The sequence below is a fragment of the Bombina bombina genome, chromosome 2 (assembly GCF_027579735.1).
Source record: "Bombina bombina isolate aBomBom1 chromosome 2, aBomBom1.pri, whole genome shotgun sequence".
Taxonomy (NCBI): domain Eukaryota; kingdom Metazoa; phylum Chordata; class Amphibia; order Anura; family Bombinatoridae; genus Bombina; species Bombina bombina.
This window is the reverse complement of record NC_069500.1, coordinates 732,599,701-732,621,454: the sequence shown is the minus strand read 5'-3', so window position 1 is coordinate 732,621,454 and position 21,754 is coordinate 732,599,701. Positions and strand designations below refer to the sequence as shown.

The window sequence follows — 21,754 nt, the reverse complement described above, 5'->3', positions numbered from 1 at the left end:
ACCCTGTAAACCACAATAGAGACAGAGCCCCTCCCTCCTCCTAAAGGCCCTCTCCACCGCGGAGAGACGCATGAATTCCAGCTGCATCGGCTCAGCAGTACCTGGTGACTCGGGACCAGGAGGCATGGGAGGAGAGGGAGGCATGGGTGGGAACGAACACGTAGGAAACAAGGGAACAGGAGGCTTTCGCAAGCGCTCCTTGAAAGAGGGCCTCTCTCTGAGTCTGATGTCAATTAGGAACAAAAAAGACACCAATGCCTCGAGATCCTCTGGTAAATCTCTGGCAGCAACTTCGTCTTTAATCACATCAGAGAGCCCATGAAAGAAGGCGGCAACAAGGGCTTCATTGTTCCAACCTACCTCTGCGGAACTCAATAGCATACTGAGCAACAGATCTTGTACCTTGCTGTATGGACATGAGTCGTTTAGCAGCAGAGGAGGAGCGAGCCGGAACATCAAATACCCTTCAAAAGGAGGCCACCAATTCAGGGTAATTTGAAATCACAGGTTTATTAGTCTCCCACAAGGGATTAGCCCAGGCAAGAGCTGTCTCAGAGTAACAAGATGAGAAATCCCACCTTAGCTCTGTCAGAGGGAAACGCCTGAGGTAACATCTCAGAGTAAATGCCCACCTGGTTCAAAAACCTTCTGCACCGAATAGGATCGTCTCCATATCACTGAGGTAGAGGTGCAGATCCGGACATGCTCCTGGTAGGCATAGGTGCAGCAGCGGAAACAGGAGCAGCCATAACTTGCGGGACACTTTGGTCCAAATGTGCAATGCGAGTCAGCAAGGTTTGCAGGGCTAGTGCAAATTGATCCAAGCGGTGATCCTGTTCATCCATCCTGGAAATGATGGCAGGTAAAGGTGGATTATTAGCACCATCAGGATTCATGGCCTTTGCGTAATGTCAGGGTGCCAGGAATCAGACTGAGACGAGAAGTGCAAGAATAGTCACACCTTTATTAATAGCAAAAAATAATAAAAAGTCCACAAGTCTAATAACAAGCCAGGAGTCAAAACCAGAGCTGGTAGTCAGACGAGCCGAGTCAGGAGCCAAAGCGAATAGTCAGACGAGCCGGGATCAGGAACAAGGAAAACAGCAGAGTCAGAAACAAGCCAGGGATCAGGAACCAGGAAGGACGTCAGGCAGCCAGGTAATACACAGAAACTCTCACAAACAATTCTGAGACAACACAAAGGCAAAGCATACTGAACAGAGGCCATTTAAATAATAACATGGATGATGCACACCAGTCTGACCATAAAAGGAAGTGCAGGAAATGAGCCGCGTCCCCCACAATGCACCATAGACGGGAAGAGAGGTGAGTAAAATGGCTGCCAGCTGCACATGGCAAACACAACAGGGGAAAAAACCCTGACAAAATATCCTAGAATTGAAAGCTTGGCCTCAACTAAATTTAGTACGGTTTATCAGATTTCAATCGAACATCACTTGAGTGGCGTTTATCAACCACCAAGGAGGAACTCAGAGCTTGTTAGCTGGGAAGGAGGTGACTCGCATTTTTCAGTGGGCAGAGTCTCACAATTGTTCTCTCTACCATTTATATCCCAGGGGTGGACAACTGGGAAGCGGATTATCTAAGCAGGGCCTATGTTTCGTCCAGGGAATGGGCTCTCCATACGGAGTTTTCTCAGTTTAACCCTCAAATGGGGACTTCCAGAGTTGGATCTGATAGCATCTCGTCTAAAATCCAAGCTTCCAGAATACGGAGCAAGATCAAGAGACCCTCAAGCAGCTCTGGTAGTCGCCCTGGTAGTGCCATGGGATTTCAGTCTAATTTATCTATTTCCTCCGGTTGCCCTCCTTCCTTGGGTGATAGCTCGTATTAAACAGGAGCAGGCTTCAGTGATTCGAATAGCTCCAGCTTGGCCTCGCAGAACTTGGTTTGTGGACCTAGTGGAAATTGCCTCTGAGGAGGGATCTTCTACTTCAGGGTTCCTTCCTCCATCCGAACTTAGTCTCTCTGAAGCTGACTGCTTGGAAATTGAACGCTTAGTCTTATCCAGACAAGGTTTTTCTGTGTAGGTTATTGAGACTATGATTCAGGCTTGTAAGCCTGTTACTCGCAAGATTTATTATAAGGTATGGCGTAAATACCTTCATTGGTGCGGATTTAGTTTTTTTTTCTTGGAGTCAGGTGACAATTCCTTGTATTCTGTCCTTTCTTCAGGAGGGGCCTGGAGAAGGGTTTATCAGTCAGTACTCTAGGGGTCAAATTTCGGCTCTCGTTGAAGCGTCTGGCAATTTTGCCAGATTTTCAATCTTTTGTCCAGGCTTTGGTTAGAATCAGGCCTGTGTTTAGGTCAATTCCACCTCCTTAGAGTCATAATCGAGTTCTTAAGGTTCTGCAGCAGGCTCCATTTGAGCCTATGCATTCTGTTGATGTTGCTCTGGATAGTTTTTGTTTCTACTGGCAATTTCCTCTGCCCATAGAGTTTCGGAACTTTCGGCTCTACAGTGTGATTCCCCTTATCTTATTCTACATGCGGATAAGGCAGTTCTCTGTACTAAATTAGGATGCCTACCTAAGGTGGTTTTGTAACGCAATATTAAGAAATTTTGTTCCTTTTTGTCCTAAACCTTCCTCTAAGAAGGAGCGGTTGTTGCACAATCTGGGTGTTGTGTGCTTTGTAACTCTATTTACAGGTTTACGGAAGATTTTCGTCAATCTTCTGCTCTTTTTGTTGTCTTTTCTGGTAAACGGAGGTGTCAGAAGGCCACTTCTTCTACTGTCTTCTTCTTTTTGTAGAGAAGTGTTATTCGATTGGCTTAAGAGACAGCTGGACAGTAGCCTCCAGAGTAAATTACGGCTCCACTAGGGCTGTCGCTTCCTCTTGGGCCTTCGAAAATGATGCTTCTATGGAATAGATTTGCAAGGCGGCCACTTGGTCATCATTGCATACTTTTTCCAAATTTTATGTTTTTTCCTCAGCTGAGGTTTCTTTTGGGAGGAAAGTTCTTCAAGCAATGGTGCCTTCTGTTTAGGTTCACCTGTTTTGTGTATCCCTTCCTTCCATTCTGTGGACTCTAGCTTTGATATTGGTTCCACTAGTAATTGAATGAATTTGTGGATTCTCCATGCCATTGGTAAGAAAACATAGAGTTTATACTTACCTGATAAATTAATTTCTTTCCTGACATGTAGAGTCCACGAACCGCCCTTATTTTAAGACAGCTTTTTTCATTTTCTAAACCTCAGGCACCACTAGACCCTTTGTGTCTTCTTCTCTTTCCATGGCTAGTGGGAGGATACTTGAAGCTTTGCTGGGGCGTTCTTTGCCTCCACCTGGTGGCCAGGAGTTGAATTCACACTAGTAATTTAATGGATTTGTGGACTCTCCATGCAAGGAAAGAAAATAATGTATCTGGTAATTATAAATTTTTTATTTTAATCCCTCCATTTATATTTACTCATGGACTTCCACAGCTTGGGTATTCGTTCCCATATATAATGGATAGTGGACCCTCACCACCATGAAAGAAATTAATTTATCAGGCAAGTATAAATTGTTATCTAGCTGAGATTGTAAAAAGCTGCATTGTTTGAATTTAAGTGTGTAAGTGAGAATTATTATGGCTGTATATTTATGTATCTATATGAAAGAAAACTATTTATATTTGCCTGATAAATTTATTTCATGGTGGCGAGAGTCCACGAGCCCCCCCCCCCCCCCATTTTCTTGGGGTTAATTTATTTTAAGCACATTTTTTTTTTCACTGCTCCTTTTTTTGGCTCTTACTCCTTCTTAAACCTCACTGCTTGGCTATATGGTAAACCAAGGTATGTGTGAGGTGGGAGGGGTTTTATAGGGTTCTTCGGGTTTGGGACGCTTTGCTTCCTAGTGATCGTGAACTCTTGCCACCATGAAAGAAATTCATTTATCAGGCAAGTATAAATTGTTATGTAGCTGAGGTTGTAAAAAGCTGCATTGTTTAAATTTAAGTGTCAATGAGAATTATTATGGCTGTATATGTATGTATGTATGTATGTGTGTGTGTGTGTGTGTGTGTGTATGTATGTGTGTGTATATATATATATATATATATATATACACACACACACGCGCGATATAAAAAGTCTACACACCCCTGTTAAAATGTCATGTTTCTGTGATGTAAAAAAATTATACAAATATAAATCATTTCAGAACTTTTTCCACCTTTAATGTGACCTATAAACTGTACAACTCAATTGAAAAACAAACTGAAATCTTTTAGGTAAAGGGAAATAAAAAAATAAAAATAAAATATGGTTGCATGACCCTATCTATCTATCTATCTATCTATCTATCTATCTATCTATCTATCTATCTATCTATCTATCTATCTATATCCATGCTGGAACAGGAAAACTCTTTCCTCAAACATCATCCTTCACTGGAACTAAGGGGTCTATCCCCAACCTTGAAAAACAGCCCAAAACCATTATCTTTCCTCTGTCAAACTTTGCAGTAGGGGCATTATGCATTTCGGTAGGTAGTGTTCTTCTAATTTTTGTCACACCCACATTATTCAGACTAACAGATAGTGAAGAGTAATTCGCCACTCTAGAGAAAAAATTTGCACTGCTCGACAGGAGGCTTTACATCACTCCGGCCAACGTTTGTGTACCATTCTCGGTTATGGATACCCATTTCATGAAGTAATTTTTGTGCTGTACACGCTTCACTCCATTTGTGTAGTTTACCTCTTAGTGGCTGGGCTTCTGTTGCTCCCAGATGCTTCCACGTCACAATAATAAACCTGGGGGAGATTTTTTTGTGCAGAAGTTTCACTAATTGACTTGTGGCAATTATGGCATTCTATTGACAGTATAAACAAGCATCAGAGGATCCATCAAGTTTAAAACTTCAGTGCTTTATTAAATCCATTAAAATAGCCATCCAGCCTTGATCAGCTCATAGGTTAACGGGTGCTGCATGCCAGAGGTATTGACTGTACCACATTTAAAGATAGTAAGCTCTTCAGTAATGACCATTGTACTGACAGTTTGTCTATGGATTTTTCTTGGCTTTGTGCTGGATTTTATGCATCTCAAGGGTATGGTGAATCACGTGAACTCAATATTTAGTTGGGGTGTCCACAAACTATTGGCCATATAGTGTACATATAGATAGAGACCACACACATATATCCAGGTGAGCTAGTTGTGGTGTTTTTTAATTATAAAACCCCTCAAAACAAATTTAAGTCATTTCTGTTCTGGAAAATTGCTGCAATTTTATTTTTCATTTATTTTAACTTAAGGTGTAAATATTTCCGAAGATGATCAAACAGTCGGTGGCTTTTTTGACATCTTGAAAGGAGGAACAGAGCGGTTTCTAACTAACATTAAGGACACTTCCTCTAAAGTAATTCAGTCAATGACCAAGTAAGTGACATTCTATATCGAAAGAAAAAAATAAAGAAGCTATTTAACAGTTTATTTTAAAGGGAAATGAAACCCAAATTGTTTCATGATTCAGATAGACTTGATTTTTAAACTTTTTTTTGCCGTGGCACACTTTTTTACATTAAAAAAATCCTGTGGCACACCACCATCCCAAAATTTTAAAAAAATCACACATTGTAGCCTAATACAGCATATATATATATATATACACATATACACATACACACAAACACACACATACTGTATGTATTGTGCTGTTATGCCATGCCTCCTACAAACTACCCCTGCACTGGGAGTAAAAAACAAGCAAAGTTTAAAAAATGTCACACTGTTGTCAGTCTGCCATGGCACACCTGAGGATCTCTCACGGCACACTAGTGTGCCACGGCACACTCTTTGAAAAACACTGATTAGAGCATGCCATGTTATACAACTTTCCAATTTACTTCTGTTATCTAATCTGTTTTGTTTGCTCTGTGTCCCTCGTTGAAAAGGATACCTAGGTAGGCTCAGGAGCTGCTGATTGGTGGCTGCACATATATTGCCCTCGCCTAATGCGTTCTTCTAGCTCCCAACAGTGCATTGTTGCTGCTTCAACAAAGGTATACCAAGCAAATGCACCTATTTGAGTCATAGAAGTAAATTGGAAAGATGTTTTAAAATACGTTTTGCTATCTGAATCATGAAATAAAATGTTTGGTTTTCATGGCCTATTAATGTAACTATGCAGTCTTTTTTAGTGCTGTAAAGTTTTAGTGAGGCAGTTTGAATGATTTGTAACCCTCTCAAAATTGAAAATCCTACAAACATCGTTAGAAAATCTGGCTGTTTTTTTGTTTTCTAGTAGCTTTAACAATATTTTAGTTTTTTTTACTTCGACTTGAAAACCCATTAATCTTTATTCATACAGCAAATCGTGTTTACACAATTTTTTTTCATTTCAATGTCACTTCCAGCAGTCATTATGGTGGAAAAATGTAATTGTCTTATTCATTACATCATTTAATTTAACACTATCAGTCCTGCAGTTCTATGTGCTTAACCACCTTTGAATCTGCAGTGCCCAGGTGGTCTCAAGCAGATACTGCTGATCATGCAATCGGCAACGGTAGTCACACAGCTGGGTTGTGCAACTACCGTTCCTAATTGGGTCAGTGGCTGTATCTGGTTAGGACCAGCAGTGCAGGGTTGCTAGTGTTACAATGACATGATCTAATGTAATTTTTCCACTATAGTGGCCCATTAATGTATATTTATTTCGTAGGATAAGAGTCCATAGATGTCCATAACATGTGGGATATGTTTCCTGCCACTAGGAGGGGGTCAAGAACCCTCACAAGAGCTTCAATCTCTCCCACCTCCTTTCCCCAAGCAGTTTGTTCCTGGCCTCCAAGGAGAGAGGTTAAGAGAGAGGCATGGGAGCAAGATTTTAATTTCTAGCTAATCATTTATTTGGAGCTCAGACCTGACTTGAGACCCAGTACCCCTCTTCCATCGTCACTTATGAAAAACTTCACGATTCTGAGTGAAGCAGAAGTAAAGGAATGCCTCAATTATTGCATGTTCCTACTCTCATGGGTAAATCTCTCAGCCATAAATACTCTCAGGTGTAGCAGGGACCCCGTCTCGTAGCCTCCACCTGAGCGGTTGCTGGTATATCTGCAAGTGTCCTCTGAAGTATATTTACTTGCACTGGATGGGCACTCCACTGAATCAGCATTATGTGAGGGAGAAAGTGCAGGGGTGCTACAATTCAGGTAAGTGACTTAGACACTAAACTCAGCACAAGAACTATCCCTAGTACTTTTATAGCTACTACATAGTTGGGGGTTCTAAGCCTTTACACATAGTGCTTTATGGAATTGAAAGTTAAAACCCCTGTTTCTCTTGTTAAGTGTATCCAGTCCACGGATCATCCATTACTTGTGGGATATTCTCCTTCCCAACAGGAAGTTGCAAGAGGATCACCCACAGCAGAGCTGCTATATAGCTCCTCCCCTCACTGCCATATCCAGTCATTCTCTTTTAACTCTCAACAAAGATGGAGGTCGTAAGAGGACTGTGGTGTTTTATACTTAGTTTATTTCTTCAATCAAAAGTTTGTTATTTTTAAATGGTACCGGAGTGTACTGTTTATCTCAGGCAGTATTTAGAAGAAGAATCTGCCTGCGTTTTCTATGATCTTAGCAGAAGTAACTAAGATCCTTTGCTGTTCTCACATATTCTGAGGAGTGAGGTAACTTCAGAGGGGGAATGGCGTGCAGGTATTCCTGCAATAAGGTATGTGCAGTTAATATTTTTCTAGGGATGGAATTTGCTAGAAAATGCTGCTGATACCGAAGTAATGTAAGTAAAGCCTTAAATGCAGTGATAGCGACTGGTATCAGGCTTATTAATAGAGATACATACTCTTATAAAAGTGTATTTTAAAACGTTTGCTGGCATGTTTAATCGTTTTTTTATATATGTTTGGTGATAAAACTTATTGGGGCCTATTTTTTTTCCACATGGCTGGCTTGAATTTTGCCTAGAAACAGTTTCCTGAGGCTTTCCACTGTTGTAATATGAGTGGGAGGGGCCTATTAGCGCTTTTTTGCACAGCAAAAATTACAGACACAGACATCCAGCTTCTTCCTGCATGATCCAGGACTTCTCTGAAGGGCTCAAAAGGCTTCAAAAGTCGTATTGAGGGAGGTAAAAAGCCACAGTAGAGCTGTGGCAGTTGTGACTGTTTAAAAAAAGTTTTTGTCATTTGTTATTCCGTTTTTGGTATTAAGGGGTTAATCATCCATTTGCAAGTGGGTGCAATGCTCTGCTAACTTATTACATACACTGTAAAAATTTCGTTAGTGTAACTGCCTTTTTTCACTGTTATTTCAAATTTGGACAAAATTTGTGTTTCTTAAAGGCGCAGTAACATTTTTTTATATTGCTTGTAAACTTGTTTTAAAGTGTTTTCCAAGCTTGCTAGTCTCATTGCTAGTCTGTTTAAATATGTCTGACACAGAGGAACCTACTTGTTCATTATGTTTGAAAGCCATGGTGGAGCCCCATAGGAGAATGTGTACTAAATGTATTGATTTCACCTTAAACAGTAAAGATCAGTCTTTATCTATAAAAGAATTATCACCAGAGGGTTCTGTCGAGGGGGAAGTTATGCCGACTAACTCTCCCCACGTGTCAGACCCTTCGCCTCCCGCTCAGGGGACGCACGCTAATATGGCGCCAATTACATCAGGGACGCCCATAGCGATTACCTTGCAGGACATGGCTGCAATCATGAATAATACCCTGTCAGAGGTATTATCTAGATTGCCTGAATTAAGAGGCAAGCGCGATAGCTCTGGGGTTAGGAGAGATACAGAGCGCGCAAATGCTGTAAGAGCCATGTCTGATATTGCGTCACAGTATGCAGGACATGAGGACGGAGAGCTTCAGTCTTTGGGTGACATCTCTGACTCGGGGAAACCTGATTCAGAGATTTCTAATTTTAAATTTTAGCTTGAGAACCTCCGTGTATTGCTTGGGGAGGTATTAGCTGCTCTGAATGACTGTAACACAGTTGCAATTCCAGAGAAATTGTGTAGGCTGGATAGATACTATGCGGTGCCGGTGTGTACTGATGTTTTTCCTATACCTAAAAGGCTTACAGAAATTATTAGCAAGGAGTGGGATAGACCCGGTGTGCCCTTTTCCTCACCTCCTATATTTAGAAAAATGTTTCCAATAGACGCCACTACACGTGACTTATGGCAGACGGTCCCTAAGGTGGAGGGAGCAGTTTCTACTTTAGCAAAGCGTACCACTATCCCGGTTGAGGACAGTTGTGCTTTTTCAGATCCAATGGATAAAAAATTGAAGGGTTACCTTAAGAAAATGTTTATTCAACAAGGTTTTATTTTACAGCCCCTTGCATGCATTGCGCCTGTCACTGCTGCGGCGGCATTCTGGTTTGAGGCCCTAGAAGAGGCCATCCATACAGCTCCATTGAATGAAATTATTGACAAGCTTAGAACGCTTAAGCTAGCTAACTCATTTGTTTCTGATGCCATTGTTCATTTGACTAAACTAACGGATAATAATTCCGGATTCGCCATCCAGGCGCGTAGGGCGCTATGGCTTAAATCCTGGTCAGCTGACGTGACTTCAAAGTCTAAATTACTCAACATTCCTTTCAAGGGGCAGAGCTTATTCGGGCCTGGCTTGAAGGAAATTATTGCTGACATTACTGGAGGCAAGGGTCATACCCTTCCTCAGGACAGGGCCAAATCAAAGGCCAAACAGTCTAATTTTCGTGCCTTTCGAAATTTCAAGGCAGGAGCAGCATCAACTTCCTCCGCTTGAAGTTACAAGAGGTAACTGTTGCTCATTCCAGACAGGCCTGGAAACCTAACCAGTCCTGGAACAAGGGCAAGCAGGCCAGAAAGCCTGCTGCTGCCCCCAAGACAGCATGAAGGAACTGCCCCCTATCCGGAAACGGATCTAGTGGGGGGCAGACTTTCTCTCTTTGCCCAGGCGTGGGCAAGAGATGTTCAGGATCCCTGGGCGTTGGAGATCATATCTCGGGGATATCTTCTGGACTTAAAAGCTTCTCCTCCACAAGGGAGATTTCATCTTTCAAGGTTATCAGCAAACCAGATAAAGAAAGAGGCATTCCTAAGCTGTGTGCAATACCTCCTAGTAATGGGAGTGATCCATCCAGTTCCGCGGACGGAACAAGGACAGGGGTTTTATTCAAATCTGTTTGTGGTTCCCAAGAAAGAGGGAACCTTCAGACCAATCTTGGATCTAAAGATCTTAAACAAATTCCTCAGAGTTCCATCATTCAAAATGGAAACTATTCGGACCATCCTACCCATGATCCAAGAGGGTCAGTACATGACCACAGTGGACTTAAAGGATGCCTACCTTCACATACCGATTCACAAAGATCATCATTGGTTCCTAAGGTTGGCCTTTCTAGACAGGCATTACCAATTTGTAGCTCTTCCCTTCGGGTTTGCCACAGCCCCGAGAATTTTTACAAAGGTTCTGGGCTCACTTCTGGCGGTTCTAAGACCGCGAGGCATAGCGGTGGCTCCTTATCTAGACGACATCCTGATACAAGCGTCAAGCTTTCAAATTGCCAAGTCTCATACAGAGATAGTTCTGGCATTTCTGAGGTCTCATGGGTGGAAAGTGAACGTGGAAAAGAGTTCTCTATCCCCACTCACAAGAGTCTCCTTCCTAGGGACTCTTATAGATTCTGTAGAGATGAAAATTTACCTGACGGAGTCCAGGTTATCAAAACTTCTAATGCTTACCGTGTCCTTCATTCCATTCCACGCCCGTCAGTGGCGCTCAGTGCATGGAAGTAATCGGCTTAATGGTAGCGGCAATGGACATAGTGCCATTTGCGCGCCTGCATCTCAGACCGCTGCAATTATGCATGCTTAGTCAGTGGAATGGGGATTACTCAGATTTGTCCCCTCTACTAAATCTGGATCAAGAGACCAGAGATTCTCTTCTCTGGTGGCTATCTCGGGTCCATCTGTCCAAGGGTATGACCTTCCGCAGGCCAGATTGGACGATTGTAACAACAGATGCCAGCCTTCTAGGTTGGGGTGCAGTCTGGAACTCCCTGAAGGCTCAGGGATCGTGGACTCAGGAGGAGAAACTCCTCCCTATAAATATTCTGGAGTTAAGAGCAATATTCAATGCTCTTCTAGCTTGGCCTCAGTTAGCAACCCTGAGGTTCATCAGATTTCAGTCGGACAACATCACGACTGTGGCTTACATCAACCATCAAGGGGTAACCAGGAGTTCCCTAGCGATGTTAGAAGTCTCAAAGAGAGTTCGCTGGGCAGAGTCTCACTCTTGCCACCTGTCAGCGATCCACATCCCAGGCGTAGAGAACTGGGAGGCGGATTTTCTAAGTCGTCAGACTTTTCATCCGGGGGAGTGGGAACTCCATCCGGAGGTGTTTGCTCAACTGGTCCATCGTTGGGGCAAACCAGAACTGGATCTCATGGCGTCTCGCCAGAACGCCAAGCTTCCTTGTTACGGATCCAGGTCCAGGGACCCGGGAGCGATGCTGATAGATGCTCTAGCAGCTCCTTGGTTCTTCAACCTGGCTTATGTGTTTCCACCATTTGCTCCCTCGACTGCTTGCCAAAATCAAACAGGAGAGAGCATCAGTGATTCTGATAGCGCCTGCGTGGCCACGCAGGACCTGGTATGCAGACCTAATGGACATGTCATCTCTTCCACCATGGACTCTGCCTCTGAGGCAGGACCTTCTAATACAAGGTCCTTTCAATCATCCAAATCTAATTTCTCTGAGACTGACTGCATGGAGATTGAACGCTTGATGCTATCAAGGCGTGGCTTCTCCGAGTCAGTCATTGATACCTTAATACAGGCACGAAAGCCTGTCACCAGGAAAATCTACCATAAGATATGGCGTTAATATCTTTATTGGTGTGAATCCAAGAGTTACTCATGGAGTAAGGTTAGGATTCCTAGGATATTGTCCTTTCTCCAAGAGGGTTTGGACAAAGGCTTATCAGCTAGTTCTTTAAAGGGACAGATTTCTGCTCTGTCTATTCTTTTGCACAAGCGTCTGGCAGAGGTTCCAGACGTCCAGGCATTTTGTCAGGCTTTGGTTAGGATTAAGCCTGTGTTTAAAACTGTTACTCCCCCGTGGAGCTTAAACTTGGTTCTTAAAGTTCTTCAGGGAGTTCCGTTTGAACCCCTTCATTCCATTGATATTAAACTTTTATCTTGGAAAGTTCTGTTTTTGATGGCTATTTCCTCGGCTCGAAGAGTCTCTGAGTTATCTGCCTTATAATGTGATTCTCCTTATCTGATTTTTCATTCAGACAAGGTAGTTCTGCGTACCAAACCTGGGTTTTTACCTAAGGTGGTTTCTAACAGGAATATCAATCAAGAGATTGTTGTTCCATCATTGTGTCCTAATCCTTCTTCAAAGAAGGAACGTCTTTTGCATAATCTGGACGTAGTCCGTGCCTTGAAGTTTTACTTACAGGCTACTAAAGATTTTCATCAAACATCTGCCCTGTTTGTCGTTTACTCTGGACAGAGGAGAGGTCAAAAAGCTTTGGCAACCTCTCTCTCCTTTTGGCTTCGGAGCATAATACGCTTAGCCTATGAGACTGCTGGACAGCAGCCCCCTGAAAGGATTACAGCTCATTCTACTAGAGCTGTGGCTTCCACCTGGGCCTTTAAAAATGAGGCCTCTGTTGAACAGATTTGCAAGGCTGCGACTTGGTCTTCGCTTCACACCTTTTTAAAATTTTACATATTTGATACTTTTGCTTCTTCGGAGGCTGTTTTTGGGAGAAAGGTTCTACAGGCAGTGGTTCCTTCCGTTTAAGTTCCTGCCTTGTCCCTCCCATCATCCGTGTTCTTTAGCTTTGGTATTGGTATCCCACAAGTAATGGATGATCCGTGGACTGGATACACTTAATAAGAGAAAACATAATTTATGCTTACCTGATAAATTTATTTCTCTTGTAGTGTATCCAGTCCACGGCCCGCCCTGTTCTTTTAAGGCAGGTCTAAATTTTAATTAAACTACAGTCACCACTGCACCCTATGGTTTCTCCTTTCTCGGCTTGTTTCGGTCGAATGACTGGATATGGCAGTGAGGGGAGGAGCTATATAGCAGCTCTGCTGTGGGTGATCCTCTTGCAACTTCCTGTTGGGAAGGAGAATATCCCACAAGTAATGGATGATCCGTGGACTGGATACACTACAAGAGAAATAAATTTATCAGGTAAGCATAAATTATGTTTTTTTTTATTGTCTTTTTACCCGTTAGCAGCCCTCAGTATGTTTTATTCTTAAGTTAATTATATTTTTTCAGAAGACAAAAAAGCTACACTTTCTTCTTAAGAAAACCACTAATTGCCTTATGCAGTTAGTGTTTCAGCTTATAATGGATGTGGTTAGGGACACAAGGGGGATCAAACGGGGGTTTTTATTCAATAAAATGTTTATGATGTTTTAGTGTTTTTTTTTCTCACAGGCCTTAGCCTGCACATCGTTCCAGAATCACCCTTTGGTGCACTTTCTCTCTCCCTCACTGAATCTCCCATTGTTTTTCTCCAGACCTTACAGGCTATCTGGGTCCAGTTTTAACTATTTATATGCCCCATGAGGTGGGTGAATACCCTCATAGAAGCTGCTGAGGGGGTTGGTTCTGAGGAAAATTATTTTGCTTTTTGCTCTGTCTCCTGGGGTTCTCATGTGTTTTACAGTCTGTTTGTTGTATTTTGTGCAAATACACTGATAATATAAAGTGTTGGAATATCTTTATTTCCAATTTCTTGCAATTTTGCTTATTTTGCAGTTGTGTCTGTACTCCCTTTTGACTGACCATTTAGAAGGGACGCCTAGGGAACTTACTGCAGCCCAAAAACTTTCTGCAGTGCATTTCTCCTGTTTATTATGCAAAACTGTTCCATTGGACCAAATTAACCAGTTATGTACTAATTGTGTCTCACATCTCCAATTTGTAAGCCATAATCCTGTCTGTATGACACCTGGAAGACACTTAGTGGAATCCCCCTAGTCCACAAAAACAGACATGGACACTGACTTTTCTCCAGAGTTTAAATCCATTCTTCAGACTATGAAAGATTTTAACACCTATCCCCAAACCAAGTAAGCGTAAGTGAAAATAATAACCTCACACTACCTTCAATGCGCAGGGTCCTAGCCCCCTGGCTCAGTTACCCCGTGAACCTTACACAGCTCTGACTCGGCTGAGGGTGAAGTGTCCTGAGTTTCTTGATCACAGGCCTGAGGCTGATTCTACATTTATATTTGAAGTGGACCATATCTGCTTCCTAATTCAGGAAGTTTTGAATAGCTTGGAGCTATCAAAACCGAATCCAGAAGATTCCAAACCTGTAAATAAGTTGAATCAAGTATTACAGCTCTGTCTAAAGTGCCTAAGGCTTTTGAAGCACCAGACTTGGTTATAGATTATATAGCCAAAGAATGGGAGAAACCATGTATTCTTTTTGCACCGTCAAGCAGGTTAAAAAAAAATGTTTCCACTTTCAGAAACAAATTTAACAGCCTGGGAAGTAGTTCCTAAGATTGATGGAGCTATTTCTACCTTAGCTAGACGCATAACTATTCCTATGGAGAATAGTTCTTCGTTTAGAGATCCAATGGATTCCTTGCTTAGGAATTTTTTCTCCCAATTGGCTTTTTAGCTTAGACTTGCAGTTGCATTCACCTGTGTGGCTGCTGTGGCGCTCTTCTGGTGTAATTCTCTTTCTCAGATGGTTTCTGATTCATCTTCTGAGGATATTGCCAACTGCATTAAAGTCCTTAATATGGCTAATGATTTCATTTGTGATGCTGTCTTTGACATCATCACAATTGATGTAAAAATTATGTCCATTGCTGTTTTTTTAAGGAGAGCTTTACAGGCTTAAGTCTTGGTCAGCTAACATGCATTCTAAGAATAGGTTTATTATCAGTCACTTTTGAAGGAAAGATGATTTTTGGATTGGAATTCGATTCTATTATTAAAACTGTCACTAGAGGAAAAAGGGGGTTTTCTACTTCAGGACAAGAAATCTAAGGGGAAGTACAAACAAATAGTTTCATTCCTTTCGCTCCCCTAGAGATCAAAAGTCTCCTTCCAACCAGAAGTCTGAATCCTCCAAGCCTTCCTTGAATCCCGGATCTTCTAGGTCTAAAAACAAACAGAGCAAAAACTACAAAGCATACCAGCGAAACGTACGTCGGAACTGAACTGTTCTATATTGAGTTTTATTGCGTCTCTACACTAGCCAGGACACCTGGGGGCTTAGCGCTATTGTCTTGCTACTAAAAAGGTTTTGGTTTCAGCGGTCACACTCCTGCTGATCCATTTACCTCTTTGCAAGTTTGGCGATTTGAAGCATTTGTTACAGCATATCTGCTTTTGTACCCTTACATTGTGGTGTTATCAAGGCTTATGTGACGCTTTTATATATTTTAAAATAAATTTGTATCCAAGTTTTGCCTAGTGTACTGTTTTCCCATCAGTATAAAGTGGGAGTGCGCATATCCTTGAGCTTAGTGGAAAGCTCCAACAAATGTGAGTAGTCATTTGTTACAAAACAACTACTTCCTCAAAGTGCCATTACAGATTCACACTATGTTGCAATTTTCTGTTTCCTTTTTTATGGGATCTCACTGAGGAATGCTAACAAGCTGAAAAACTCATCCAGAGGACACAGACATATCCTTGATTCAGAACTTTATTTGGTTTTCCTTTTATGATTTTTGTTATCACATTTATTTCACATTTTTTTCTTTGTGATATTCGGTATATTTATTGTAACAACTGGGATCATGCTTATAAATAAGGGTAATATTCATATTAAAACTCATATTTCTTAGTGACAAAACGTTTACATGTTATATAGAAAGAACGTTTTTTTTTTCTCTGAGGGTGATAAATCGTTTTTTGGGGCCTAGTTTCCACATGGCTAGTCAGATACTCCTAGGAGTATTTTCTTAAGGCCCTCTGACATCGAGTGCATGGTGGGAGGGGCCTATTTCTCCAACATAGGTGTGTCCGGTCCACGGCGTCATCCTTACTTGTGGGGATATTCTCTTCCCCAACAGGAAATGGCAAAGAGCCCAGCAAAGCTGGTCACATGATCCCTCCTAGGCTCCGCCTACCCCAGTCATTCTCTTTGCCGTTGTACAGGCAACATCTCCACGGAGATGGCTTAGAGTTTTTTAGTGTTTAACTGTAGTTTTTATTATTCAATCAAGAGTTTGTTATTTTAAAATAGTGCTGGTATGTACTATTTACTCAGAAACAGAAAAGAGATGAAGATTTCTGTTTGTATGAGGAAAATGATTTTAGCAACCGTTACTAAAATCCATGGCTGTTCCACACAGGACTGTTGAGAGGAATTAACTTCAGTTGGGGGAACAGTGAGCAGTCTCTTGCTGCTTGAGGTATGACACATTCTAACAAGACGATGTAATGCTGGAAGCTGTCATTTTCCCTATGGGATCCGGTAAGCCATGTTTATTAAGATTGTAAATAAGGGCTTCACAAGGGCTTATTAAGACTGTAGACTTTTTCTGGGCTAAATCGATTCATTATTAACACATATTTAGCCTTGAGGAATCATTTAATCTGGGTATTTTGATAAGTTTATATCGGCAGGCACTTTTTTAGACACCTTTCTCTTTAGGGGCTTTCCCAAATCATAGGCAGAGCCTCATTTTCGCGCCGGTGTTGCGCACTTGTTTTTGAGAGGCATGACATGCAGTCGCATGTGTGAGGAGCTCTGATACATAGAAAAGACTTTCTGAAGGCGTCATTTGGTATCGTATTCCCCTTTGGGCTTGGTTGGGTCTCAGCAAAGCAGACACCAGGGACTGTAAAGGGGTTAAAGGTAAAAACGGCTCCGGTTCCGTTATTTTAAGGGTTAAAGCTTCCAAATTTGGGGTGCAATACTTTTAAGGCTTTAAGACACTGTGGTGAAATTTTGGTGAATTTTGAACAATTCCTTCATATTTTTTCGCAATTGCAGTAATAAAGTGTGTTCAGTTTAAAATTTAAAGTGACAGTAACGGTTTTATTTTAAAACGTTTTTTGTACTTTGTTATCAAGTTTATGCCTGTTTAACATGTCTGAACTACCAGATAGACTGTGTTCTGAATGTGGGGAAGCCAGAGTTCCTTCTCATTTAAATAAATGTGATTTATGTGACAATGACAATGATGCCCAAGATGATTCCTCAAGTGAGGGGAGTAAGCATGGTACTGCATCATTCCCTCCTTCGTCTACACGAGTCTTGCCCACTCAGGAGGCCCCTAGTACATCTAGCGCGCCAATACTCCTTACTATGCAACAATTAACGGCTGTAATGGATAATTCTGTCAAAAACATTTTAGCCAAAATGCACACTTATCAGCGTAAGCGCGACTGCTCTGTTTTAGATACTGAAGAGCATGACGACGCTGATAATAATGGTTCTGAAGGGCCCCTAAACCAGTCTGATGGGGCCAGGGAGGTTTTGTCTGAGGGAGAAATTACTGATTCAGGGAACATTTCTCAACAAGCTGAACCTGATGTGATTACGTTTAAATTTAAGTTGGAACATCTCCGCATTCTGCTTAAGGAGGTATTATCCACTCTGGATGATTGTGACAAGTTGGTCATCCCAGAGAAACTATGTAAAATGGACAAGTTCCTAGAGGTCCCGGGGCTCCCAGAAGCTTTTCCTATACCCAAGCGGGGGGCGGACATTGTAAATAAAGAATGGGAAAGGCCCGGTATTCCTTTCGTCCCTCCCCCCATATTTAAAAAATTGTTTCCTATGGTCGACCCCAGAAAGGACTTATGGCAGACAGTCCCCAAGGTCGAGGGAGCGGTTTCCACTTTAAACAAACGCACCACTATACCCATAGAAGATAGTTGTGCTTTCAAAGATCCTATGGATAAAAAATTAGAAGGTTTACTTAAAAAGATGTTTGTTCAGCAGGGTTACCTTCTACAACCAATTTCATGCATTGTCCCTGTCGCTACAGCCGCGTGTTTCTGGTTCGATGAGCTGGTAAAGGTGGTCGATAGTGATTCTCCTCCTTATGAGGAGATTATGGACAGAATCAATGCTCTCAAATTGGCTAATTCTTTCACCCTAGACGCCACTTTGCAATTGGCTAGGTTAGCGGCTAAGAATTCTGGGTTTGCTATTGTGGCGCGCAGAGCGCTTTGGTTGAAATCTTGGTCAGCTGATGCGTCTTCCAAGAACAAGCTACTTAACATTCCTTTCAAGGGGAAAACGCTGTTTGGCCCTGACTTGAAAGAGATTATCTCTGATATCACTGGGGGTAAGGGCCATGCCCTTCCTCAGGATCGGCCTTTCAAGGCCAAAAATAAACCTAATTTTCGTCCCTTTCGTAGAAACGGACCAGCCCAAAGTGCTACGTCCTCTAAGCAAGAGGGTAATACTTCTCAAGCCAAGCCAGCTTGGAGACCAATGCAAGGCTGGAACAAGGGAAAGCAGGCCAAGAAACCTGCCACTGCTACCAAGACAGCATGAAATGTTGGCCCCCGATCCGGGACCGGATCTGGTGGGGGGCAGACTCTCTCTCTTCGCTCGGGCTTGGGCAAGAGATGTTCTGGATCCTTGGGCGCTAGAAATAGTCTCCCAAGGTTATCTTCTGGAATTCAAGGGGCTTCCCCCAAGGGGGAGGTTCCACAGGTCTCAGTTGTCTTCAGACCACATAAAAAGACAGGCATTCTTACGTTGTGTAGAAGACCTGTTAAAAATGGGAGTGATTCATCCTGTTCCATTAGGAGAACAAGGGATGGGGTTCTACTCCAATCTGTTCATAGTTCCCAAAAAAGAGGGAACGTTCAGACCAATCTTAGATCTCAAGATCTTAAACAAGTTTCTCAAGGTTCCATCGTTCAAAATGGAAACCATTCGAACAATTCTTCCTTCCATCCAGGAAGGTCAATTCATGACCACGGTGGATTTAAAGGATGCGTATCTACATATTCCTATCCACAAGGAACATCATCGGTTCCTAAGGTTCGCATTCCTGGACAAGCATTACCAGTTCGTGGCGCTTCCTTTCGGATTAGCCACTGCTCCAAGGATTTTCACAAAGGTACTAGGGTCCCTTCTAGCTGTGCTAAGACCAAGGGGCATTGCTGTAGTACCTTACTTGGACGACATTCTGATTCAAGCGTCGTCCCTTCCTCAAGCAAAGGCTCACACGGACATTGTCCTGGCCTTTCTCAGATCTCACGGATGGAAAGTGAACGTGGAAAAGAGTTCTCTATCTCCGTCAACAAGGGTTCCCTTCTTGGGGACAATAATAGACTCCTTAGAAATGAGGATTTCTCCAACATAGGTGTGTCCGGTCCACGGCGTCATCCTTACTTGTGGGATATTCTCTTCCCCAACAGGAAATGGCAAAGAGCCCAGCAAAGCTGGTCACATGATCCCTCCTAGGCTCCGCCTACCCCAGTCATTCTCTTTGCCGTTGTACAGGCAACATCTCCACGGAGATAGCTTAGAGTTTTTTAGTGTTTAACTGTAGTTTTTATTATTCAATCAAGAGTTTGTTATTTTGAAATAGTGCTGGTATGTACTATTTACTCAGAAACAGAAAAGAGATGAAGATTTCTGTTTGTATGAGGAAAATGATTTTAGCAACCGTCACTAAAATCCATGGCTGTTCCACACAGGACTGTTGAGAGCAATTAACTTCAGTTGGGGGAACAGTGAGCAGTCTCTTGCTGCTTGAGGTATGACACATTCTAACAAGACGATGTAATGCTGGAAGCTGTCATTTTCCCTATGGGATCCGGTAAGCCATGTTTATTACGATTGTAAATAAGGGCTTCAAAAAGGGCTTATTAAGACTGTAGACTTTTTTTGGGCTAAATCGATTGATTATCAACACATATTTAGCCTTGAGGAATCATTTTATCTGGGTATTTTGATATAATAATATCGGCAGGCACTGTTTTAGACACCTTATTCTTTAGGGGCTTTCCCAAAGCATAGGCAGAGCCTCATTTTCGCGCCGGTGTTGCGCACTTGTTTTTGAGAGGCATGGCATGCAGTCGCATGTGAGAGGAGCTCTGATACTTAGAAAAGACTTTCTGAAGGCGTCATTTGGTATCGTATTCCCCTTGGGGCTTGGTTGGGTCTCAGCAAAGCAGATACCAGGGACTGTAAAGGGGTTAAAGTTCAAAGCGGCTCCGGTTCCGTTATTTTAAGGGTTAAAGCTTCCAAATTTGGTGTGCAATACTTTTAAGACTTTAAGACACTGTGGTGAAAATTTGGTAAATTTTGAACAATTCCTTCATGTTTTTTCGCATTTGCAGTAATAAAGTGTGTTCAGTTTAAAATTTAAAGTGACAGTAACGGTTTTATTTTAAAACGTTTTTTGTACTTGTTATCAAGTTTATGCCTGTTTAACATGTCTGAACTACCAGATAGACTGTGTTCTGAATGTGGGGAAGCCAGAATTCCTATTCATTTAAATAAATGTGATTTATGTGACAATGACAATGATGCCCAAGATGATTCCTCAAGTGAGGGGAGTAAGCATGGTACTGCATCATTCCCTCCTTCGTCTACACGAGTCTTGCCCACTCAGGAGGCCCCTAGTACATCTAGCGCGCCAATACTCCTTACTATGCAACAATTAACGGCTGTAATGGATAATTCTGTCAAAAACATTTTAGCCAAAATGAACACTTATCAGCGTAAGCGCGACTGCTCTGTTTTAGATACTGAAGAGCATGACGACGCTGATATTAATATTTCTGAAGGGCCCCTAACTCAGTCTGATGGGGCCAGGGAGGTTTTGTCTGAGGGAGAAATTACTGATTCAGGGAACATTTCTCAACAAGCTGAACCTGATGTGATTGCATTTAAATTTAAGTTGGAACATCTCCGCATTCTGCTTAAGGAGGTATTATCCACTCTGGATGATTGTGACAAGTTGGTCATCCCAGAGAAACTATGTAAAATGGACAAGTTCCTAGAGGTGCCGGGGCTCCCAGAAGCTTTTCCTATACCCTAGCGGGTGGCGGACATTGTTAATAAAGAATGGGAAAGGCCCGGTATTCCTTTCGTCCCTCCCCCCATATTTAAAAAATTGTTTCCTATGGTCGACCCCAGAAAGGACTTATGGCAGACAGTCCCCAAGGTCGAGGGAGCGGTTTCCACTTTAAACAAACGCACCACTATACCCATAGAGGATAGTTGTGCTTTCAAAGATCCTATGGATAAAAAATTAGAAGGTTTGCTTAAAAAGATGTTTGTTCAGCAGGGTTACCTTCTACAACCAATTTCATGCATTGTCCCTGTCGCTACAGCCGCATGTTTCTGGTTCGATGAGCTGATAAAGGCGGTCGACAGTGATTCTCCTCCTTATGAGGAGATTAAGGACAGAATCAATGCTCTCAAATTGGCTAATTCTTTCACCCTAGACGCCACTTTGCAATTGGCTAGGTTAGCGGCTAAGAATTCTGGGTTTGCTATTGTGGCGCGCAGAGCGCTTTGGTTGAAATCTTGGTCGGCTGATGCGTCTTCCAAGAACAAGCTACTTAACATTCCTTTCAAGGGGAAAACGCTGTTTGGCCCTGACTTGAAAGAGATTATCTCGGATATCACTGGGGGTAAGGGCCACGCCCTTCCTCAGGATCGGCCTTTCAAGGCAAAAAATAAACCTAATTTTCGTCCCTTTCGTAGAAACGGACCAGCCCAAAGTGCTACGTCCTCTAAGCAAGAGGGTAATACTTCTCAAGCCAAGCCAGCTTGGAGACCAATGCAAG

The 21,754-nt window shown here is 42.3% G+C and overlaps 1 protein-coding gene across 3 annotated transcripts in view; it reads left to right on the top strand.

The window, feature by feature from the left end:
* Nucleotides 1-21,754, top strand: part of GAK (cyclin G associated kinase) — a 799,358-nt gene that overhangs the window by 309,234 nt on the left and 468,370 nt on the right. For all 3 annotated transcript variants that reach the window (XM_053702755.1, XM_053702754.1, XM_053702753.1), the window contains exon 11: nucleotides 5,274-5,397. In XM_053702755.1, coding sequence (XP_053558730.1) covers nucleotides 5,274-5,397 — 124 coding nt within the window. The remainder of the gene's footprint in view (nucleotides 1-5,273; nucleotides 5,398-21,754) is intronic.